At 37.3% G+C, this 26,903-nt stretch overlaps 1 protein-coding gene across 1 annotated transcript; it reads right to left on the bottom strand.

The window, feature by feature from the left end:
• Window positions 1–1,236: 1,236 nt before the first annotated feature.
• cacng7a (calcium channel, voltage-dependent, gamma subunit 7a) lies at window positions 1,237–24,963 on the bottom strand. The gene is made up of 6 exons (XM_079878066.1): window positions 24,744–24,963; window positions 18,289–18,484; window positions 13,484–13,570; window positions 11,501–11,641; window positions 6,410–6,555; window positions 1,237–3,982 (listed from the first exon to the last, which is right to left on the bottom strand). Exons 2-6 carry the CDS (start codon window positions 18,482–18,484, stop codon window positions 3,530–3,532), a joined length of 1,023 nt encoding a protein of 340 aa, XP_079734192.1. The 5' UTR covers window positions 24,744–24,963; the 3' UTR covers window positions 1,237–3,529.
• Window positions 24,964–26,903: the final 1,940 nt, after the last annotated feature.

Below are 26,903 nucleotides of genomic sequence, written 5' to 3'. Positions count from 1 at the left end.
GCTTGTTTTAAATACTTCCGCACATGCTTGGATGACGAAACTTTGTGTATTTACCAGTTGCCATATCAACACTATATAGAAAAAAAAAAATCCGCTAAAATTACTTATTTTTTGGAAGATATCCATAGACATTTATTAAACCATAGCAAAAGTACATTTCTTACTTAAGTTAATTTTTCATCTCTATTTTTTGTGTTTATTTAAAATAAGACAAATCTGATATTATTTTAATCTCCAAGATGTTATTTAACAGTTGAGATAGTTATTTAATGCTTCGCTAACTAGCAGAAGACACTAGCAGGGTTTAAATCCCAGTTGTGCAGGCGGGGGCATGTTGTAACACTGCGTTACAATGTGCCCCTATTAGAAATATGCTATTATATTCTATACTTTTATTAATTTTATTGAGAAAACGTGAGAAAAAAGTGAATAAAGACTGAGAGTCAATGTTCAGAAATTACTAATTATTTATTTGTTTTGAACTATGTTGTATGTGTTTTCATGTGTTCGTATAGTCAAAACTCAAAAATGAGTTTATATTTAATTATTAAAAATTGCCATTATTTTATATGAAAAAGTTTTTTAATTGTATTTTATTTAGAAAATATTTTAGTTTGTTTTGTATATTTTTTTTATTAGATCAGATAATATTTTAAGCTGTCATATGGTCATGTTACAATGTGCCCCTGCACATGTTACAATGTACCCCACCTATGGGGCATGTTGTTACATTTCACTTCCATTCTTTCGGGGTATATCAAGAAAAAAGTATATACTGTATTGATAAAACAAAAACACATAATTGTACTAGACATGTGGGAAATGAATGTGGGAAAAAAAAAAATACTCTGAACCATAAGTAGATTTACACAAACTGAGAAAGACAAAAAGCGTTACTTTGTGCCCCGCTCTCCCCTAATTAAGCAGCCGCTCATTCAAAATTCTTATAATGTAATTATCCATTTTTTTTTAGCTTCAATGCCTTTAGGCAAAATCTAGTCTTTTTTCACTTTGTTTATAAATGTATTTATTTTGGGGAGAAATGTAACTGGACATGTTTTACATATTTACTTCTTCTGTTTTTTTTTTTTAATACACAAAATACTTGTTTTACAAGAACATAATGAAATTGTAATTATAACGGAAACAGTAATTTAAGGGGGTCACAACAGTAATCATGTCCAATTTTGCCCTGCATTTTTAAACAACAAATTAAAGTACACGCATACAGTATGTACAGTAAAATGCATTGTCATTTAATGTGTACATTTTTTCAGTTTCTTAAGTTTTATTTAGCAAATTCCAGATTACAAAGAAGAAATGCCACAGTTTTAATAATAATAATAGTAATAATAATAACTGTCATCATCATCATCTTAAGTATCAGGCACAATTGCTTTGGCATTATGGAATGAAAGGCATGCAAAACTGATAACTGAAAAACAGAAAACTAAAGCCTGGAAGGTTGAGAGAGAGAAGAGAGAAATGAGGGGTAAAAGAGGGAAAGACATGTCAAATGAGAGAGGCAGCTTTAGCTTAATGGGACTTTGAGAGAGACAAATCAAGAAAAAGGACAGCTCACAGGAATGAAAAATAAATGAGGAAAAGAGTGTGAAGATGAAAAAAATGTCATGCAAAATGGTACATACATATTTATAAGCCAGACCCTCAGCGTAGACCGCAACGACAACAAATGTCAAAATGTCAACTGAAACAGTGAGAACAGAAAGATCATTATAACGCAATTATTAGCAAAAGACGAGAAACAAAAACAGATATTTACACGCTTGAGACTTAAAAGCAGACTAAAGTTGTACCATCAGCATTGCTTGAATATATATTAGGATCAAAAATCATTCCTCTCGCTCTTTTAATTTTCCATATATCATCCTTTCACTTGTAATATGGCTATAATATAAATGGCTATTCTATGTATTTCTTTACTATCCAGCAGGAGCCAGTCCTGTTCTTTATAACTATTTATATTTGTGTTTATAATATTTACACACAATAATGAACTCTATCAGATATAACTCTCTGGAAAATATTTCAAGCTTTTGTGCATGAAAATAGGGCATAACAGATCATTATGATAATATTTCTTAGTTATTTAGGGATAATTTTCTACAAAGGTCAATGTTTATGGATTAGGGAAATGGTGATATAATAATCATACTGTACAAATTGTCTTTACTGCATTGCTCAGTCGATGCAGCATCCGCAGGCACCAGGTATGGAAACGCTGACTCATCTGCCTCATTTTAGTCAATGAATCGAATACAGATTTCATATACTGTAGAGCTAATACTTCAGTGCTTGTTTTGATGCACTATTAATTCTTGACCAGAAGATGGCGCAAGATACCAGCGGCAGAACAACCATTCACTCAAGGTGGCTTCCTCATGATGATTTCTGTTCTTATTTTTCATTAACCCATATTACTCTAAAACATGATCTCTGAAACACTGATGCGACACGCACAGGACTGATTTACAATAGCTTCTGTTGTAATATAACACGTTTACAATTCATTTTGTATAATAAACATTTCAATTAATAGTTGTAGTGATAATATTAATAATAAAAGAGAAGTAACGGCTGCATTTTTAAGATGATGACTGAACAGTGATGGAGAGTAAATCTCTGGCATTCATATAGGAGTCAGCCTCCATTCTAGGTGAAGGTAAATATGTTTAATATGTTCAAACATTTCCTTTTTGTATCGTGCTATATCACTGCTAAACTTTTTTTTTTTTTTTTTTTTTTTTTTGAACATGAGAGCACAAGAAAACAAGGCATATTGAGGGCCGAGGGGCCAAGCGTACAACATCCCAGTAAGGAAACATCAGCCAGCTTTGTAGAACATCTACCCTGATGTACAAATCTAAAAACATTACAAATTGATAGTAAAGGACCAATCGGGCCCCCTGCACCTTTGCCCACGTGATAAAACACAGGTAAATATGTTGGACTACACTAGATGACTACTGCTCTTGATACATTATGTACAGAAATGATGCATCTTGTGCGCTGAACTAAATCCGCCACACCATTTAAAGAAATCCGCCACCTTTGGGGCACATTCGTGTCTTTTTGCTTTTGTATAAACATGAAATGGAGAAATAGCCTCATGATAGCCTGATGATATGAGGAATGAGGGGATGAAAAATGCTTTTATGATGTGCAATAAGATTTAAACATTTTACATACAAATTTAAATACAACTGTTCTCAACTATTTTCAGCAAGTCAGTATTTTGTACTTTTTCCCTATTTTCTTCCTCCTCCATACATTATTTCTATATGTATAAATGCTATTCCCTCACTTATTATTCTCGCTCTAAAAATCTGTTAAAACATCATTCAGGCACAGAATTGTAAGTGAAGTGCTTCCTCGTCTACCTCTTTTCAACTTAGCACCCTTTTCTCCATTTTTCTCCCGTAGTCTCTGGAGAACTAAAAGCCCCGGTGATCCTCTTACCTAATGTTATGCACATATTTCTGGTTAGGTATCGCATACGGAGGAATCTCTAACACGGAGAGGCGCTCATACGCATATGTGCGTGGTAGCGAGGGGGCGGGACTGCGGATGGGGGTGTGGCCATTGGGAGGGACTGAGGGGCGTGGCCACCAGAATGGGAGGAGTGGATGGTGTGAGGATAGGAAGAGGAAGAGGAGGAAGAAGCAGGTGGGAGGTGATAGCTGGCCCCGGAGGATGGGCCCGAGGAAGAGGGCGGATTGGAGGGCCCGCTGTTTTTGGGCGGAGGCAGTGGGGCCTGGTTGAGCTGAATGGAGATGTCGCTGGACACCTCGGAGCCGCTGCGTCCGCGCTGAGGAGGGGGCCACGAGTCGGGGTGCAGGTACTGGCCGCTGTAGTCACTGCATTCAGACAGACGGGGGCGATACAGCGCAGGGTGGGGCCGGTACATCTCCTCCTCGGCGTAACGTTTCATGAAGAGATATACAGACATAACCCCAGCACCCTAGAAAGACAAAATCACATGTTATTCAGTTCTTTTTAAATTCACGGATTATCAGGGATAAAATGTTCCTACAACCTAACAGCTATCGCTGTAAATAGATATTCTGAGATATGGCACCTTTCTCTGTGAAAATCCTGTGCAAAACAAAACAAATTCTACAAAGTGTAAGGGATTGAGCTTGTGCTTTTCTTTTCTTGTCTTTTAAATCAGAAAACTTGCCAATTAAAAGTGCTCTCCACCCAAGGGGTCAAGGTTTGGCTGCTTGACATGACCCAGTTAGCCGTGACTACACCATCTGGGGGCAAAATCATCTTTTTGCATTAAAAGCCATTTAAAACTAACGTATTCATGTAGTTTTATGCAATAAACATTTTTTGTATTTTGCAAGAACAAATATCAATCACAAATAGTTGTTTTACCAGTGCTCCAGATGGCAAAGCATATCAACTGCCATTAAGCTGAATGCCAATGCTAATTCCATATAACATATGATGGCATGAAGTAAACATTTTACTTTCGTACACTGCCATTCAAAAGCTTGGGGTAAGTATGATTTTTTAAAACAAAATAATACTTTTTATTCAGCAAGGATGCATAATGACAGTAAAGACGTTTCTAATGTTACAAGATATTTCTATTTCACATACATACTGTTCTTTTGAACTTTCTATTCATCAAATAATCCTGAAAAAATCATGTATCTGTGTTTGTTTCTGTTTTGGGTGGGTGTTAGTTCAGTTTCATTGCTTTGCTTTTTTATGTTTCCACGGTTGTTCATTGATTTACACCTAATGTAATTTCGTTAATTAGTTTCTGTGTATTTAAACTCTACGTTTGTTCTGTTCATTGTCAGATCTGGCATGTGTTACCGGTTGTTCCGTTTGTTACCTGTGATTTCTGAGGTATATACCCGGAGTACTTTTATTATCTTTGATTTTTTTTTTTATTAAACACTAACTGCTGCATTTAGATCCAGCTCTTTTTCATTCATTGCTGCAACCGTGTGTGAAAGAAGGACAGACCAACACATGGATCTAGCGGCAGTTCGTATCCTCCTCTGCTCCCTCAAGAGACACACAGAGGAATTTTTAGACTTTGTCCATCTAGTACACTACGATGATGATGAGCGACGGACCTCGAGGGAGATTTCAGGCGTTTGTGGACTGGGTCCTGTTTCACTGTGGGTCCCCCTTTACCGTCGGCAAGATTTAGGATCAAAACACAACAGTCCATTCTGTGCACTTTGTGTCACCCGCCGCGACCAACCCAGCAGACAGAAAGGCAGAGCCCACCGCAAACAAAGAGCCTGAGCCTGCTACGATGTCAGAGACGGAGCCGACACCTGAGCCTTATATCTCCACGGAGGAGAAAAGAGCACCAAGCCTGTTTGATGTTCCCGCCCTGCCTTCTACTCCCTCCTCCTCTGCCTTTTCCGAGTCGGCCTAGAGAGTCGTTCCTAAAAAATTCTGTCTGTTCCGTGTCGGCCAAGGAGGCCGTTCCTGAGATGTCTGCCTGTTCCATGTCAGCCGTTTATTAACCCTCTGTCTGCACTGCCCAGCCCTTCAGCCCTTTCCTCACTGCCTCTCATCAGCCCTTCATCTCCTCCTATGTTGTCCGCTTGGTGCATTGTGTATCCGCCTCGGGCTGATTGTTTGTCACCTCGACTCTTGACTGATGACCTATTTCTCTACTTAGAACCTCAGAGCCCGCAACTCCACCTCTGCCCATCAACCTGTGGCTCCTCGTCCCATCAGCTCCAACTAGGACCGTCATCCCTACGGCTCCACCAGGCTTCCCCGTCCCTCCTGCTTCGCCTCCGTCATTCGTCACTCTGCCTTTCTCCATGGACTTCTGGGCCTTCGTCTGTGACTCACTTCCACCCCTTTGGCTTCGCCTTCCCTCCGGCTCGACCTCAGTCTTCCGGCACCCTGGCTTCACCTCGGCCGAAGTTATGGGTAAAAAAAACCTTACTGAACCAAAACTTTTTAACAGTATTAGAGTTTGAGCTATAGAAGTATAGCTATCAGTATGATAGTAGGCTGTACTATAGTTTGTGATGGTTTAATCCTAAAACTTTATTACCATGTTTAAATTTGAATTGGTGTTTTTTCTCATACTTTTGGACCCCACTGTCTATGCATATTCATCATATGAATATAAGTTGAGGTTACTGCAGACACTAGATGCTGACATTTACAAATTGCTGCACTGAACTTACTGAATTAGCATTTATGCAGCATAACGGAAATGTGTAGCCTTCACCCCTGCAAAAGCTAGGCTAAAATTAATGCATACTGATGAGGGCAGTGCTGTTGGTTTAGCAGAGAAAGCTGTTAACACAGCTGCATATTAATGAACTGAGCTCTGTGATAAGAGTACACACGCAGTCAGCTCAAGTGTTAACAGTAGCTGGTCTCTGTGACTGACCTCTTTGAGCAGGAAGGAGCTGGCAGCAAAGGCAAACGACCAGCCGTAGTGGTAGTGAAAGAACTGCTCTGGCTCTCGAGGCCTGTTCATCACTTCATCGTTGATACTGGAGATATACAGCACCAAACCGACCACTAAGCTCAAACCTGAGAAAGAGAGTGAAAGAGGATAAAGGCAGTAAATCATGGCTGAAAAAAAGGGTAAATCGTGCATAAAAAAAAAACAGTAAAGTAGAAAGATTGGAAAACAACCCTTCTGAAAAAAACTTGTTTAAGATGGTTTCCCAGCCTGGCCAAGCTTGTGTTTAGCTGGACTGCAGTCAAAAGCCAAGAATAACCAGGCTTTGGTATGCTGGTGTTAGATGGTTTAAGCTGGTTTAAGATGGTCTGCTAACCTGGAAAAGCTTGTGTTTAGCTGGACTCCTAGCCTGACCAGATGAAAAGTGTCCAAAACCCCTCTAAGACCAGCCAATAGACCAGCTTGACCAGTCTATGGTTTACTGGTCTTATATGGTTTAACCGGGTCTTAGCTAGTTTATGTTGGCCTCTGAGCCTCGCCAAGCCATCTAAGACCAGCAAACCACCTTTTTTTCTTTTCTTTTTTTTGCAGGAAACTGTCAGTGGTGCTTGCAGATGCAATATTTGCGACTGCTGTGTTTTAAATGTTTTTTTGTGTACTGCTATGTGGTCAATAGGGTGTTATGGGTGATAACTATGTGGTTGCAAGGTGGTTACTTACTGGGACTAAAGTCTCTGGGAAAGAATTGGGGTACTAGCAATTCATACGTTGTTAATTAGCAATGCAATAATGTTGTTGCCATGATAAGGTGTTGTGTATAGGGTGGGAAGCGTTTTTTGTACGCGTGTATGTGTGAAAGGGTTTTGGAAAATAAGTATGCCACACCTTCACATTAGTAAAGGGAGAAACTATTTTATACACAAAAAGGAGACTAAAAGCTTTTAATGGCAAATGAAAGAAGCAAATATGCCTTGTAAACACTCAAGTAAAAGTGTTGTTATTACTGCAGTGTTTTCCTATTACGGTACTATACAGTCAACACTGTTTTCTTCCCGTAAGCTATATGTGGAGAGAGAACGATAAAGCAGCCCACCGACACGCAACCTGTCATAACAGGAGACATTAACATTTATAGTATGCTCAAATTTTGCTGTGTTATGATGGAGAAAGCTCTGCTGCGGTAATTGTGGAGTGCAGGAGAAAAAGAGAGAGAGTGAGAGACAGCGGTAAGGAAAAGCCTTTGGCATAATCAAACAGATTATCGCAGTCTGTCACTGCCAGCTGTCTATGCTGCTAATATCGACAAGGAATGTGCATACATATTTCCTTTTCACATTAGAAACGCAATAGATTAGAAGTTAAACTGCTATGTCACATCAGGGCATATATTTCAGGACAAAAAAAGCAAGATGAGTAAAGACTATTCATATTGGATATAGTACCTGCTTCTATACAATGGTAAACTACTCTATACTACAGTCTGGAACATCACAGTCTGTGTTTTGTTTTTTGCAGCGTTGTGCATATCTGTGTTCAGCACTTTGCAACAGCGCTGTTGTGGTGTCTTGTGCTTTATTAATAATTCTGTAGTACAAAATGCTGAGCTAAATGTAACATTACCACCTGATGCAGTGCTACACGGCACAGAGCTGGGAGGAGCCACAGGAATCTGCAGTCGTACTTTCTCCTGCATTACAAAATCTAAATCGCAGTAGTGCATGCATTAGAGCCGCATCGGCTGCAACACATGGGACATGTTGACCGGGCTCTGCCCCACCCCCCCCATGCAAATGATTGGGGGGCGAGCTGATTCTCCCACTGCTGCTGACTCCTTGCTTTTGCCTCTTTGTTCATTTCCTGACATCTAATGAAGACGGTGAGGCAAATTAGATTTTAACAGCCACTCAATGATTTACTGTATTCTCATTAGCAAATGTTGATTGTTTTGATTGGAGTGTAAATGGTATTGCGTAGATGTGCAAATCGAGTGCTGCAATTAAGCAATAAGTGATAGACTGATCTGTATTGTGAATACAGAAATTTCAGCTCAAGGTTATTGAGCTGAAATTACTGTATTATGTGAAAAGAAAGAGACGATGGAGTGATGGAAAAAAAATTCAATTAGCAAAGCTACAGTATGTAGGAAATCTGTTACCTGGGTCAATGATCAATTAAACAATGCACACTATCATCCAAAATGTGGGGCTGGCAAGATTTTAAACTGTTTTTGAAAAAAAAAAAAAAAAGTATCTTTTGCTTACCAAGGTTTCATTTATTTAAACAAAAATACAGTAAAAACAGATACAAACAGCTGTGCTGCTTAATATTTTTGTGGAAACTGTGATACATTTTTTGAGGACTCTTTGTAAAATAGAAAATTCAAAAGAACAGCAAAAAAAAAAAAAAAAAGAAAAGAAAAAGAATACTCACCCCAAAACTTTTGAACAGTAATGTAACTGTTGTTATACAATATATGAATGCAGAATGCAGTGACTAACCAATCAGAATCAAGTTGTGTAATAAGATAATAGAGTCAGTCGTTCTTTATCACAAAATGACCCTTGACATTGTGATCAGGATGTTTTTGTGTCCTAGTGGTTCTCAACCAGTGGTCCAGCCTTAGCATACTTCCAAGGGGCATGCCTGATTATTACTAACAATTATTGAAAATAAATTAAATCAATACACAAATTTAATATTCTAATAATTTAAATAACTTATTTAGAAAAAAAAAAAAAACTGACATCAAATGTCTTAGTTTGGTTTGGGATTCACACTGAATTATATAGTTTAATAAAAAAAAAAAAAGTTTGGAAACTTTAAAATCGTAGAGTCAAAAAAAAAAAAAGTTGAGAACCACTGCTGCATTCTGTATGAAGTTAATTTAAGTTATTTGATTTTATTATTTGAGAAGAGACCACGGAGTGATATGAGGGACATGAAACAAGTAAAGCTAAGAGGAAAATCGATAGCCTGGTACAACGATCAATTCCACAGTAGTGTTAATTTTGTCTGCTATTTTTTAATGTCCTGTGTCAAATATACTTCTTAGTTTCTATCATATTTATTCATCCTTGTCCTGTTTTTAGGTCAAGTTTTAGTCGACTAATACCCAGTTTTACAGACAAGGTTAAAGCCTACAGTGTAGTCCCAGACTAAAATGAATGTGTGAGCTGAAAGCAACTTGCTCTGGCATATCTTAAAATACGTCATTGCCATAGTTTTGTCTCAAGATGCACACCGGTAATGTTTTTTTTCTAAGGAACGTTTATAAAAGCTACTTAAATCCTCTAATTAAACTAAGGTCTAATCCTGGCTTAATCTAAGCTTTGTCTGTGAAACAAGGCCTACTGTAAATGCCTGGGCATTTTTGTCTAGTTTTAGTCAATGAAATGAACGTGCGAGAACAAATGAGGTTCATTCTTGTGTGTTACGCAGCACGTTTGAGCTTCCTCAAGAACCAATGAGGTTTGTTCTTGTGCGTCAAGCAGGTTCGGTTGAGATTCTTTTATATGTTTGCTGATCAATGTTTAAATGGGAATTTTTAATAAAAAAAAATCTGTTCATCATATAAAGTGATCGGGTCTCTTCAAAAAAAAATTTTAAATAAACAATTTTCAGTTCATATGGATTAGTTTTTTGATCTCTTTATGAAATTTTTGAAGCGTCAAAGTGGTAGTTGCGTATGTCAACGGAGGGACAGAAAGCTCTCAGATTTCATCAAAAAGATCTTCATTTGTGTTCCGAAGATGAATGAAAGTCTTATGGGTTTGGAACGACATGAGGGTGAGTGATTAATGACAGAACTTTTAGGTGAACTATCCCTTTAAGTAAAAAAATGGGCAGAAAACGTATCCTTTTAAAAGAAAAGCTCTGATTGGTGGATTTACACTCTTGACATCTGGCAACCGCAAACATGAAAGCTTGTAGTAGAAGCTTGTACAGCATCAGTAATATTTAGGGTTCTTTTCAACCAAAATAAAGAGATTTTGGTAAAGTTTTAAATTTTTTACTATTTTAGTCTTGTTTTTTTTTTTCCGTCAACGATATTGCATGTTGATATAATCACAGTTGTTATTTAATGACCTTATTGTTGCCTCGTCATCGTCTCGTCTTATTGGGAAAAAAAAAGCTTGTCGATGAACATTTATCGTCATTATACAGATATTACACTATTACACAGATAATTATCCAAAAATATATGACTACATGCAGTATTCCACAATCAGAATCAAGTATTCCAGAGAGCTATTCAAAAACCTGTCCTGTTCCAGTGTTCTAGCACTGTTCAAACACAAGCTTTCTAAACCATTATGGGAAATCTGTTCCTGCAGGCTGATTTGTACAGCTGTCAGCAGGCAACTGATACAATCAACTGATATAGTTCTGCCATATAGCTGTCTTCAAGCCACACGGAGCATTGTGAAAGTCACAATTCCTCACTACAGTCTGAATGTCCTGGCACAACTTGAAAAAATTGGCAATTACACTGAATTATTCTTCTGGTATCAATACAGCCCTGCGGTATCATTCTTTATATATTGTTGATGTTGTATTTAGAGTAATGCTTCAATAAATATTTCTTTCAGAACATTAATGCACACCAGATGTGTTTTAGGACATACTTTGCATGCAAATTAGACAAATCTAAACACACTTTGACTTTCTTGATAATCTGTTTCTATTAGCCGAGTGCAAATGACAGCTGTTAGGCAGAGCTCTGTCGACTGGATCAGAGAGACCTCTCTTATTAATTACTGTTTGTGAGAAAAAGGGCCATTTAATGGATATTGTGTATCGCACATTACCATAGATGGATATTGGGAACACCATTTATTAAATATGCAAAGCTCTCAGTGGGATTCTCAGCCTGATTTCGGACAGAGTTGTGGAGAATTACCAGGCTCACCACTGAAACTGAAAATCAATAAACAGAATCTGATATGTAAGAGGATTGCACAACTATAGGCTGCAAAAGTGTGAACATCATGGGAAACATGATGAGAATCTAGAAGGGTTTTGAGCAGATTTTCATACATTGTATTTTCATATAATAAAGTACATACAACTTACCTGATAAGATGAAGAAGATTCCAGAGACGAAGGCCAGGATGGTGCGCTGAGGACGGATGTGGCCGATGTTGCTTATGACAAAGGCCGTGAAGACAAAGAGGAGTGAGACCATCGGGAAGGGGGTGGCCGTCCTCACCATTTCTAACAGAGCAAAGAGCAAATTATTAAAATTATGAAATGTTAGTCCCTCAAAGTATATACAGTATGTATATATACAGTGCATAAGTTTAGACACCCATGCTAAAGTTGACTAAAAAGAGGAATAAAAAATCATCTTTTGGAAATTGAACTTAATGCCTTAATTAAAAAAATTAGGAAAAATCCAACCTTTAAGGACACCAATTTTCTTTGTGAATGAATAATGTATCGTAAATAAATAAATGTTCTTCCTTAAAATACAGGGTGCATAAGTCTGGACACCCCTATGTTAAATTCCCATAGAGGCAGGCAGATTTTTATTTTTAAAGGCCAGTTACTTCATGGATCCAGGATACTATGCATCCTGATAAAGTTCCCTTGGCCTTTGGAATTAAAATAGCCCCACATCATCACATAGCCTTCACCATACCTAGAGATTGGTATGGTTTTATTTCAGTTAGCCTAATAGCTGGTTTGATTTGCATTGAGAGATGATCTTATGGAAAGTACTCCATGCCAATCTCTAGGTATGGTGAAGGCTATGTGATGATGTGTGTGCATTTTATGGCCTCATATTATATAGAAAAACTTTAAATTGTACATTTAAAAAGCATTTAGCATTAAAAAAAATTATTTCCACAGACTGAAAAAAATAAACTAAATAACTAATAAACTAAACTAAAATGTGAGTATAATATAATATAATATAATATAATATAATATAATATAATATAATATAATATAATATAATATAATAGTATTTGACTTATAATATTTTTGTATAATTATTATACATGCAGTTGTGATGGCCTCATATTATACTGTTAAAAATCAGTCACACTGAAAGACTATTTAAATTGACTAATAGATGGTTAAACTGCTTAAAACAATTAAAGAAAATCACTAGTTATAGCACTTACTGTAAATACATAATATAAAATAATGTAATGTAATATAATATAATATAATATAATATAATATAATATAATATAATATAATATAATATAATAATTGTAACGTGTATATCCTTTGTTCTGTTTTAGTTTAGTTTTCACTCTGTCTGCTCTGTTCTCGTTTGCCTGTGTTCAAAACACTCTCTAGATTGTTGGTCGTTAATCATTGATTAGATTCTGTTCATCTAGTTCCCTTTGTTTATTTCTTCGTTTGTTTTGTTTCCTTTGTTTTTATATCCCTCTGTTTCAGTTCATAGTTGTCGGCTCTCATTAACGTGTATGTGGAAGTCTAGTTTGTGTTTTCTCCTGCGTATTCCTGTGTCCTGAGTATTTTGAAGAAAACCTATTTAAGTATATCTCCTTCGTTGTGCTATTTGACCGTTGTAACATGACAATAATATAATATAATATAATATAATATAATATAATATAATATAATATAATATAATATAATATAATATAATATAATATAATATAATATAATATAAAATAATGTGACATTATATTATATTATATTTTATTACATGGCTTGGCTGAATTCCAATGTAGAATGCGCTATAACGACCGCCTCTCTATTCATTATCCCTTACATATTATATTATATTATATTATATTATATTATATTATATTATATTATATTATATTATATTATATTATATTATATTATATACTGTATGCTCTCTATACATTTTAACCTAAAATCTAGATTTTGCAAAACAAAAATGTCATGCCCATTATTTTTTGTATATATCCAATTACAGACTACAATTCATTGAATGAATATTCTCTTTTACAGCACTTTAGAGGAACTATATTGAATTTAACATCTTGCACTCAAACCGTTGTTTTTCCAAGTGTATTTATACACAATAAGTGCATTCATTTTTCTTACTCAGTATATTGGCTGTGTTCTCAGTAGTGATCTCTATTTCTGGCTCGGTGAAGTATTCAGATGCCACACATCTCCCCTTCTCTGGCCCTGAGATAGAAAGAGAGACAGAGAGAAAGAGAGAGAGAGACAGAGGAACAAAGAGAGACAGGGACACAAAGAGAGACAGAGAGAGGGTGTACAGGCAGAGCGGGACAGAGATTGACAATGACAGTAGGGGAGACAGGGACAAACAGAAAGAAACACAGCAATGATTTTGGTTCAAACACTAAGAAGAGAAGCGAAAGAACTGACATGCATTACACGTATACACTGCACTTATAGTCAGAAGCATCATGCAGTTTTTTAAAGGCTGCTAAATAATTTCATGTATGCATTTTGTAAGAAAAATGTTGATATGAAGACAACTAATTTAAATAACTGGCAAAAATTATTTGTTAAATATTACCTGGAAAATAGGTTTACAGCATATCTTTACAGAGCCCTTAAATGGACATTGTGATAGTTTAAAAAAAAATTAGATGGGGCAAAAATTATATTTATAACTTTGCATTTGCTCGCAAAACACTATGAGGAAATAATATGAGGAGGGAGGGGAAACTATATCTGTACTTTTGCGAGCGAATGCGCACATTTTGGGGGAAACGCAATGTTTTTGTGAGAGAAGGCAAATATTTTGCCAGCAGCTACAGTATTGAAATAATAATTTATCTTTATATGCAATTACTTTTTTCTTTTTTCTGTTGAAAAAGGTCAAAATGTTAAAATCAGCACGATTTATTTTATGATTTTTGGCCAGTCTTTGGTAAGCAGAATATAATATAATAAAATATAGTAAAAGTAAATATAAATTAATAGTTACATTAAACAAATTTCATTAAAAAATCTTAAAAGCACACATTAACATTGACATTGCTAAAATGTCTTTTTCTCTCAAATTTTTGTGGCCCCAAGTTTGAAAACATGTTTTAGCAAACTATTTTAACCTACAATCATTTTAATTATTTTAAATCATTTTATTATTTTAAATCAACTTAACACAAAAATCTGAAGAGGCACTAAATGAGCATGACGCTTCTGCATAATGTACATGAAAGAAGGGCACAATAGACCTCCCTCTCGGCACACACACATATAAAACATCATTTTTAAACATATAAATCATTATGCTCTCTCTAGAGCGCATGAAAAGAGTGCAAATTATTCACACAACACACCTAATGGGCAAAAAGTCTTCCTGAAGTGATTTGTCAAACACCCCCATAGAGGCAAACTAAATACCAGAACTGGTTAAGCTAGAAACAAGGTGACATCATCCTCACACTTCTCTCAGTCAGCCATTTGCCACCAGCTGGTGTGGCATCCTTTCAGTCCACCTCAGCACTTCCTGTCAGTGCCATGAACACAAACCAGCATGCGATGCAAAGCAACATATACAATTGCAACACAAATAAATATAGTCTTTTCCTTAAAGGGATACTCCACTTTAAAATGAAAATTCTGTCATCATATACTCACCCTCATGTTGTTTCAAACCTGTATGAATTTCTTTCTTCTGCTGAACAGAAAGGAAGATATTTAGAAGAATGTCAGTTACCAGACAGTTTTTGGTACCATTGACTTCCATAGTAGGAAAAAAATATACTATGGAAGTCAATGGTACCAAAAACTGTCTGGTAACTGACATTCTTCTAAATATCTTCCTTTCTGTTCAGCAGAAGAAAGAAATTCATACAGGTTTGATCAACATGAGGGTGAGTATATGATGACAGAATTTTCATAAAGTGGAGTATCCCTTTAAAGTGCCCCTATTATGCTTATTCGGGTATTACCTTTCATGTAGTGTGTAATATAGCTGTTTTTTGAAGGTTAAAGATCTACAAAGATCAAAGTGCATGATAAATAAAGTCATTGTCTCCCAAAAGAAAGAACTGATTCTGAACTGTCTGAAACGAGTCGTCAGTAATTCCAGTCTTACTTCCTGTATGAACCTAAGTAGGTTTGCAACAAATTTGCATAATGCCAGGTCTTCATTGGCTGCCCATGAACAACATCTGCTTTGACCCTTAACTGTAGTTGTAGCTGAGGCCTGGAGGAATTTGGTTTGATACGGTAAAACTGACGCCATCGCTACTGTACATATAACTGTGTATAAAAGTGCTGAGGAAGCCTCCGGAGCTGAAATTCAGATGGTAATGGGAGTTTCGTTTCTGATACGTGCTGTAAGCGGTAGACCAATCACAACAGACTGGGTCATCTGACCAATCAGAGCAGAGTAGCTCTCGGAAAGGAGGGGTTTAGAGAGACCGGATCCTTGATCGAACCGTTTCAGACACTGTGAGTGTTTTTTTACCTTAAATGCATGTAAACCTATTGTAGGAGACCTCAAAAAAAAAAAAGAGGAACCTTTAAAATAGCATAATAGGTGCACTTTCAGCAAAACTAAAAAAAGGTGTGTTTCATTGCATCTTTTATTAGCCTAGGAATTTTATGTGGTTACTGATTTGGCATCTTGCAGTGGTTTGCCCACACAGCCTCACTAGTTCCTGTTTCAATGTGTGGCACGATTTGGGAGGGTGATGCAATAGGATGCCACACCAGTGCAGTGCAGGGACACTGAAGACCAGCTGCATAACACAGCAGGACGCCCCACAAATAAACGGCATCTTACCCATTTAGATGACACTGCCATTTGATGATACACAGATGCAAAGGGATTCACCTTTGAATCTGTAAGCAACACCTGATGCAAGAGTCAACGTCAAGTGATGCTTGACACAACATGACACCACAATCATTTGCCATTTGGCTTTTAATCAGGCATCTGTCTCAGCAACAAACTGGGGTGCGTTTCCCATACAACTATGTAACTCATTGATTATCTAGTTTGATGCATCACTGGAGAAATAACCAACTAGTCACAACTCTTTCCCAAAACCGTGGTAACATGATTGCACCTCTCTGTTGTTTGAACCACACTGGTTCAACAACATAGGACTGTCACAGCTGGAAATATATAGAGCCCTATTTTAACAATCTAAGCGCATGGTCTAAAGCACACAGTTCAAGTGCACTTAGGGCGTGTCTGAATCCACTTTTGCTAGTTTAACGACAGGAAAAATGGTCGGTGCGCCCGGTGCATGGTCTAAAAGGGTTGTTGAGTAATGGGTGTGTTTTGGACGTAACGTGCAATAAACTAATCAGAGTCTCATCTTAAGCAGATCATCAACAAGACAAGCAGGATTCCACCATATCTTTATGTACACAATAATAATCTTTTACATTGTGATGCTTTTATTTTTAATATTTGGCTGGTTTGTGTCCCTGTGTGTGTAATAAGCAGAGTGCACGCTCGTTGTGGACCCGCCTATAGGCGCACATTACTAACACGTTCTTTTAATCTTTACTAACACACTCTAAAAAAAATACTGCGTCATTGACTTTAGACCAGTTTTCATTTGGTCAATGGCGCAGTATATTTCAGTTGCCTCAAAATAGCAACGTGTCAACAATGCGAACACACATGCCCATGCCATTTGCTATTTAAACAAAGCGCAGGACGTGAAAATGATAACTGCGTCAAGCTGAAACTAGCAAAAAACACTTGTGTCGCACCTGGCTCCGCATTGTGCTGGGTGTATATTAGGGCCCAAAGAATGTACTGAATGTTAGGCTGCTCAATAGCATGATCTATTTAAGTCCATGGGCCCTATTTTAACGGTCTGAAACGCAAGTATCAAGCGAGAAACGCAAGTAACTTTGTGGGCGGGTCTTGGGCGCTGTTGCTATTATACCGGCGGGATAAATGACTTTTGCGCCCGACGCAAATCTAAAATGGGTTGGTCTGAAGTAGCTTCATTATTCATAGGTGTGGTTTGGGCGTAACGTGAAATAAACCAATCAGAGCGACATCTCACATTCCCTTTAAGAGCAAGCACTTGCTCTATAGCGGATTGCTATTATAACGGCGGATTTGCCAGACGCGCACCAGGAGCGGTTCACAGCCGAGGAGACCGACGTTCTCGTCAGGGCCGTAAAACACAGAGAAGTGACATTGGGGATGGGAGAAACCCACCCAAATTAACTTCATTTAAACAGGCGTATGATAATTTGGGTAAATGTGTAAGCTAGATTTATGCTTTTATAATAAACTGTCTATCTATCTATCTATCGATCGATCTATCTATCTATCTATCTATCTATTGTAATAATGTATGATTTGCAAAAATGGAAACTGCTGCTTCTGTGTAGATGAGAGAATCAAAGTGTATGCGCGTTGTGCACATGCTACATTGATTATGGCCAAGCATGCGCCCTTAAAATAGCATTTGAATAACATGCGCAACGCGCCACTGACTTTAGACTAGGTTTTTCCTGGTCAGTGGCGGAATTGTTTTTTAAACCTGCAAAATAGCACCAGGGAATGTTTGCGCCGGAACACGCCTCCTCTTTGCGCTGAACCACCCCCGGCAGCGCAAATGTATTTCCTAGTTTACCGACGCGCGTCTGTGGAGGGAAAAGTCCGCTGTGCGCGGGTGCAAAATAGGAACGATACATGCGTCGGTGTACAAAGTCAGTTGCGCTGGGTGCAAGATAGGGCCCCATGTGTCATTTAACAAGAAAATATGCTTTTTTGCGATGCTGTATGCGAATGTTCATTGAAACTATGGTTTCAGGAAACGGCAAATCGTTGAACTAAGTTGGTAATGAGGGAACATGCAACCATAGTTGGTTAACGATGCTTTGGGGAAACGCAGCCCTGGTCAGGTGATAGAAGAGGATGCTGCTCTATCAGTAATGGTACCTACCAGCCACAAAACAGACCCTCCAGAGTCCAGAATGGAGAGCCATCTTCACCTCATTGGTCTGGTTCTGCTGCAGGACAATGCCCTCTTCCATTAACAGCCAGTAGTCCGTCGACACAGCCACACCAACCAGGAGCAGCCCGCACGCCCCAAACACCGACGACAGGAGCGTCAGTGCCCTGGTGCTAAATGAACTCATCTAAAAAGATGGGAGAGAAGAACATGAATAAATAAATAAACATACAAACATGCAATTAAATGGCTTTGCTATGTAGTTGCAAGGGTGTTCTGGGTTGTTGGTTACTGGCCCTAGTCAAACAAGAACACCCTAGTAATATTGTGATCTCTAGATACACTAACATAAAAAAAAACAAACAAACTTTTACTCAGCAAGGATGCATTAAATTGATCAAAAGTGAAAACATTTATAATGTTACAACAGATAAATGCTATTCTTTTGAACTATATAATACGAAGCAGCATGACTGGTTTCAGTATTGATGATAACAAATGTTTCTTGAGCACCAAACCAACATATTGGAATGATTTCTGAAGGATCATGTGACACTGAAGATTGGAGTAATGGCTGATATAAATTCAGCTTTTCCATCACAGGAATAAATTACGTTTTAAAATATATTAAAGTAGAAAATAGTTATTTTAAATTGTAAAAATATTACTGTATGTTTGATCAAATAAATGCAGCATTGGTGAGCATAATAGACTTTAAAAACATTAAAAATATTCTTACTGACCTTGAACTTTTGAACACTAGTCTATGTTCTGGGCGATAAACGATCGGTCTAATCACATAAATAAACAAACAAATAAATAAAAAAACTTAAAATAACACATAGCCTTATATATAAGTAATTCTATCCTGTCACTGTGTGTGTGTGTGTAGTCGAACCCATGAGAAATTGAGCAGAAAAATGAACTGCCATTTGTATGTAATGTTTCTGCTTTCAAACCAACTTAGGTAGTCACTTGAGTAGTCACAATTATTAAATATAAATAAAATAATTCTACTCAATTTGAACCAATCAGAAATTGTTCAACAACTTATATCTCTGCAAAGAGGTGAAACAACCATTTGCCGATGAATTATTCTTTCTTAATTTGTGCAAAAGCGGTAATCATGTGGAAAAACTGATGAATTGTTTTACGGGTTTTGTTTTAATATCAACCACTTGCCAATTAAGGCAAATAGAGTGCACTATAATAACTATAGGTCAAGAATCATTATATTAGCTGTGCCTGAAGGGCTTGATGAAAAATTCCCCTCCATCGACTACTGAAGTGTGTGACTCATCAACAGAACAAACAGATGAAGGACAAACAGTGTCCTTTAAATAGTGTATGACTAAAATGATTAGGGGCAAGCGTGCACTAAGACATATCTTCAGAATTATACGAGTGCTTAAAGACACTATAAATCATTAGTTATTTTATTTTTATGGCTTTTGCCTCTAATGAACAAGACGGAATAGCAGGAAAGTGCAAAGGAGAGAGAGAGAGAGGGAGAATGAGATTCGGACACAAACTGGATTCTGCACCCCATGTGAGCCCGTGCACTACCCACTGTGCCATGGCGCAATGCTAGCTATTAATCAACTAGCCTCTAAAAGGTCTGTATTCTGACAAATAGGCGATTACACAAACAGATCATTAGCTACATTCATTGTTTGGGGTTATAGAACTGACGGTTGTGGTAATACCCAGCAGTGAAACATCACAGCTGTGTACTGCTTTATATCTGATGAATAGATTGACACATCAAAGCTTGAAGGTAAACATGGAAAGAGAGAATCAGAAAGAATAAGCAAGAAATAGAGAACGTGAATAGTATCGGAAAGATTTTGCAATGTAATGCCTCCTGGATTGTTACATGATTTGCACTCACGCTCTGGAATAAGAGTGAGGATTTGATTGGCATGCCTCCAGAAGAGCCACAATTCCCTTAATTCACGGAATGGTACCATATAGCCGCTGGATTAGAAGCCCGGAAAAAAAAAAACATTTTTTTTTTTTTAGGCTTGGTTTTTGGCAGGGGGGGAAAAACACAATAATGGGTTATTATTGGTGAAATCCTCTCCAGTTAGTGTCGGGAGCCCCAGGGTGTGCTTGATATGAATGAAGGATTCGTAGTGAATGGTGGTTTATGTGTGAGGGTTAAGATAATCCATAGAGCATTGACAGAGCAGAGGAGAAAAGAGGAGCTTTGAAGAAGTTAAAGGTGAGAAAAAATGGCTGCAGGAAAGATAATATGGTGAATAATGAAGTTCCTCTGAAGAATGCATTAGCACTCGGTGTACGTGCGTTGCAATAGTAGTACATTTTATGAAGGTGTAGAGTTTGCATATGCAAAATCTCTTTCAAGGATGTTGTGGGTGGTTGCCAGGGCATTGCTGCACAGCGTCTAAAGTGTTCTGAGCAGCTAGGGAACTCTGGATGGTTGGTTACTGGCCCAAGTCAAAAAATAAATAAATAAATAAATAAATAAATATATATATATATATATATATATATATATATATATATATATATATATATATACACTCACCTAAAGGATTATTAGGAACACCATACTAATACTGTGTTTGACCCCCTTTCGCCTTCAGAACTGCCTTAATTCTACGTGGCATTGATTCAACAAGGTGCTGAAAGCATTCTTTAGAAATGTTGGCCCATATTAATAGGATAGCATCTTGCAGTTGATGGAGATTTGTGGGATGCACATCCAGGGCACGAAGCTCCCGTTCCACCACATCCCAAAGATGCTCTATTGGGTTGAGATCTGGTGACTGTGGGGGCCATTTTAGTACAGTGAACTCATTGTCATGTTCAAGAAACCAATTTGAAATGATTCGAGCTTTGTGACATGGTGCATTATCCTGCTGGAAGTAGCCATCAGAGGATGGGTACATGGTGGTCATAAAGGGATGGACATGGTCAGAAACAATGCTCAGGTAGGCCGTGCCATTTAAACGATGCCCAATTGGCACTAAGGGGCCTAAAGTGTGCCAAGAAAACATCCCCCACACCATTACACCACCACCACCAGCCTGCACAGTGGTAACAAGGCATGATGGATCCATGTTCTCATTCTGTTTACGCCAAATTCTGACTCTACCATCTGAATGTCTCAACAGAAATCAAGACTCATCAGACCAGGCAACATTTTTCCAGTCTTCAACTGTCCAATTTTGGTGAGCTCGTGCAAATTGTAGCCTCTTTTTCCTATTTGTAGTGGAGATGAGTGGTACCCGGTGGGGTCTTCTGCTGTTGTAGCCCATCCGCCTCAAGGTTGTGCGTGTTGTGGCTTCACAAATGCTTTGCTGCATACCTCGGTTGTAACGAGTGGTTATTTCAGTCAAAGTTGCTCTTCTATCAGCTTGAATCAGTCGGCCCATTCTCCTCTGACCTCTAGCATCAACAAGGCATTTTCGCCCACAGGACTGCCGCATACTGGATGTTTTTCCCTTTTCACACCATTCTTTGTAAACCCTAGAAATGGTTGTGCGTGAAAATCCCAGTAACTGAGCAGATTGTGAAATACTCAGACCGGCCCGTCTGGCACCAACAACCATGCCACGCTCAAAATTGCTTAAATCACCTTTCTTTCCCATTCTGACATTCAGTTTGGAGTTCAGGAGATTGTCTTGACCAGGACCACACCCCTAAATGCATTGAAGCAACTGCCATGTGATTGGTTGATTAGATAATTGCATATATATATATATATATATATATATATATATATATATATATACTGTATTTGTTTGTTTTTTTTGGATGCAATTAATTGCAATAAATCGCTGATACTGTATATATATATATATATATATATATATATATATATATATACATAATTTATATTATATTTAAATATAAATATTTTAAATATAAATAACATTTTTTCTTAAATATATATATATGCATGTGTGTATTTATATATACAAAATAAATATACACAGTACACACACATATATTATGTAAACAAACATTTATTTTGAATGCGATTAATCACAATTTTTTATATATATATATATATATATATATATATATATATATATATATATATATATATATATAGTATTTAAGCCAACATTTTTAATTATTAAAATAAAAAAATATTAAAATTATTTAACATTTAAAGATATACATATTTAAATTACTTAAATATGAGTGTGTGAATAGTGTACAAGTAGCATATGGTCATACCACAGAGATGATTTAAAAAAAATACATGAATAAATCATAGTGGTCAAAATGTGCATACTGCAGAAACAGCTGGTCATGTGATACAGCTATTGAAATGTAAATGTGCAGGTACCAATGTAACCCATTTTAATGACATGAGGGGCGAAGCGAGTAGAAAGACACTCAGTGAAAGAGAAAAAGATAAAAGAGAGCAAATCAAGGCATACAGGGTAGGAGAGGAAACAGACAATTGGGAGCTGTCCATCAAAGTGGTGCTGAAATCAGGCGACGCACAGACCAAAACTTTGTAATCTTGACCAAGAAGGGTTTCTGGGGGGTTAGCGATTTCGGTCACATGTTTGTGAAAATACAAAGTATAAAGTATTATATTTATGTACAACACATATATGTATATGCACTCTATAAAAACTGAAATAAAAATGTGTGGATCCGGAAAAAAATCTAAAACTTTTGTGCCCACCTAAAAAGACGGACATCCTACAGGAACGTAAAGTAACTGTACAGTGCTGCAATCTACATTGGGCTGAAAATCTGGCAGTCCGGTAAAGAACGTAATAAAACCCTCACTGCTGTGACCATTAAAAACACTAAAACATAACTCAACCAATCTAAAACATCGGCCCCTATTAGCCTTACAGCACAACAGAACAATATCCAGTCGTCCTTTATTTCTTCCAGGGGATTTGGGCAATATAGGTCTTACGCAGGAGGGCGTTCAATATATGCCAGACATGACCACATTTAGAAAGACACCCCTCGTGGTGTACTGGGAGTTCCACAGATGGTGTGTCCACTCGACTGGGGAGCAAGAGCCCAAGGGGAGTGTAGTTTTCTGTAGAGATGGCAATATGTTCCCCTGTCAGCAGGTTAGGCCAACTGGCAAGTGGGAAGAGTGTGGGAGGAAATGAGTAGAGAAAACAGAGAAATGCGTGCTTATGAAAAGATGTTATTCAAGTATTTAGAGCAAAAGGAATGAGAGAGAGAAAAAAAGGAATGGGGTCTGGGGAAAGACCTTGGCCCAAAATATCTCAGAGGACAGTCACGAATGCAGGCCTGCACGCATGTGCGAGCTTTCAATAACACACGCACATGCATTCACATGTGCACATTCATGATTTCAGCTCACTTAGATACAGAGCACCATTCATAAAGCTCAAACTGATCTTCATTCCGGCATAGGCACAAGAAGGCAGAAATAATCATACCTGACTCAAGGCAGAATCAAATATATAAATAAATAATTTGGCCATTCTACACGTCACTTTGTCCTCATCTCTCTCTCTCACACACCATCATAAAGGAGACTTCCTTAGAGTTATATTGTTTTTATATTGAGATAATGATATTCCATATCCTCTTTAAACCTTACAGAAACCTTTTTTTCATTAGAGCATTAGCATTTTAAGCCGTTTTTCCTCATGGGGACAGTTAGTTGGACCCTACAAAGTCATTTCACAAAGTGATCTCAGATTTTACTATCTTTGCAATCATTTGGTCCCTAGAATACAGACAAACGTATTCACAAACACCTATACTGTATCTTTTCTCAATCATCATGGGGACTTCCTTATCTGTTTTATACTCTATCCCTTGCCTCTAAACACAACCCATACAGAAACATTTCTACATATTTAAGCTACATATCATTAGGACATTATTTAGCATTTCTACAGTATGTCAGATGGTCCCCACTATGTAGTTGATTTCAGGTTTTACTATCTCTTCCTTACAATGAAGGCAGATCCTGTCCCACACACAAACATCGTGTCTACTCCTTGTCAAATCCTCACAACCGCAGTAGCCTACTCTCTTTTCTCGTAGCGTTCCCAAAGTCAGCACTAGAGAAATGAGCAACATCCATGACACATACCAGTCCGTCCACGACACGAGCGCATAGTGTAACCTAACTACGAGTCTCGCGCCAAGTGCGACAAAAAAAAAAAAAAAAATTAACGATACAAAACTCACATCTTACAATATCGACTTTGGTCGCAAAATAGAGAAAATAATGTTAATTTAATACATGTTAAAAATAAATAAATAAATAAAAATCAGCGTTTCACTGTAGTACGTGGTCCGCAGGACTATTGGACATGAATTGAATGGATCTGTCATACTTGGCTCGAAAGCACCGTAACGAATCGATCTCTCGACTTCAAACTATGCTGTCTAATCACGCGCCACTCATTCAGCGACTGTAATGTGCATGAAGAAAGAAGAGCACGAGCACTCACCCTCCAGCACGCGACCCGAGTCAGCGCTGCACAGGCGTCGAGAGGAATAACCAAACGCCTGAAAAACCTTGACAGATTTCGCAGTTTTCTTCTCTCTCTACCTCACTCGCTCTTTCACACACTAACACACACACACAAACACACACACACACAGCACACACACGCGTGTTCTCTCCCTCTCTTTCTCGCGCTCTCTCACGTCGCTCGCTCGCTCTCACTCTTTCAGCACTGCGGTGATTTGGCTGAATGAGGATGGGATGACAGAAGAGAGACTTTCACTCAGTTTGACGTTGATGAGGCTCAATAAGGTCACAGTTAGTTTTAGGTCTGCATATGTCGGTGAAGGCATGTGAGTCATACAGTACACGGTTAACGTTTAATTAGCAGATTCCCTAAACAACAAAAATTGTGTCCTTTAATGTATATAGTAAGTAGCCTACATTATATATAGTATACTGTATATAGCCTACTGTATATATATGATATATGTGTGTGTGTGTGTGTGTGTGTGTGTGTGTGAGAGAGAGAGAGAGAGAGAGAGAGAGAGAGAGAGAGAGAGAGATTCACACTTTTGTACTACAAAAACTTAATTTTAACAATATGCTTTTACTACTACTAGTATGGTATTAAATTCAAAATAAATATATTGTCTTTTAAAATATATTTTAAGGTAACTAAGGTCATTTTTGCTAACATTTTATACAGCACATATTTACAATGTCATTTGGGTGAGTCTACATGTCATTAAACTATAAAGTAATGTTAATATAACGACCAATTAGAGCCATTCATATTCACAGACAGCACAAAAGTGCTAAATGATGTCTTAAAGTTCAAATTAATGTCCAAAATGTACTTCTAAAACATAATTTTAACAATATCGAAGTCTTAAATTTTAACAATATACTTTTACATTAAAATACAGTCTTAAAAATATATGAAGTACAAGATATATTAAATTACCGTAATAGGCCTACTTTGACATTTTAAAATGTAATATTCTCCACTGTATGGTTAGGTACCTTTTTACTCACATTTTACTGTTAACGTTTTCTACCATTTAAATGGTTTTCACATGCATTTTTTTATTTTTTTATTTTTTTAATAAAAGCTATGAGAAACATAAATAGGATTTAGATGCCCAATATATGACCTTAACTCTCAAGGAGGACAACTACAAATTTGTGTGTGAAATGCAATGTGAAAGGATGATGAATAACAGATGTTTAGGTCCATAACGCACTGTCAGATGTCTACTATACTGCAGTAAAAGAAAACTAATTCTGCTGTGGGAAACTTAAGAGATACCACTGCAGCACATGAGCAGATGTTTATAACACTGCAGTGAGGTGTGTGCGAGTGTGTGTACATGTGTGTGTGTGTGTGTACATGTGTGTGTGTGTGTGTACAGGTTTAAGTTACAGTGACTAAATGTCCCCACAAGGACAGTAAAACCTGAGATCACCTACATGGTGGGGACCCGCCAGCTCTCCATGAGGGAAATGGATTAATAAACATACTAAATGATGGTTTTTTTTTTTTTTTTTTTTTTTTTTTGTGAAAATGCAGAAAGTTTTCTGTGATGGGTAGGTTTAGGGGAAGGGTTAGTGTAGGGGAATAGAAAATACAGTTTGAACAGTATAAAAATCATTACGACCATGAAGAGGCCCAACAAAGATAGCGAAACCGTGTGTGTGTGTGTTGTATACACCTCTATGTGTGTCTGTATGTGATAAACCTTTATGCTTTATGTGATAAAGAAAAACTGTGTGTGGTTCATGGTGCAGCACTGCACAGCCTTGAGCTTTTAACTCCATGCAGCAGAGAAGCACTGGCATTTGTGGAGCATGTGCATTTCTGCATGTGTGATTGAACAAGGAAGCATAAGGTGAAAAACAAAAGCCTGTCTTTTGGAAACATTTAGATTATACCAAAACAGACTGCATATACACCAACAATCACACACCCACGTTTTTTCCTCGGTTTTTTTTTTTCTCAGTCTCAGTAAAACATTTAACATTCAGTCAATTCTATCAGGATCAATAATAGAGTTGAAAAATAGATTTTGAGGTTAATAATTCAACAGATATCTGAAGCATTCTCATGTTTTATGCTTTGCTATTTATTCTATCTGACAGTGATACAAAGAAAGAAAGAAAG

Source organism: Squalius cephalus, assembly GCF_949319135.1.
Source record: "Squalius cephalus genome assembly, chromosome: 8".
Classification (NCBI taxonomy): domain Eukaryota; kingdom Metazoa; phylum Chordata; class Actinopteri; order Cypriniformes; family Leuciscidae; genus Squalius; species Squalius cephalus.
This window is presented reverse-complemented; position numbering and strand designations above follow the sequence as displayed.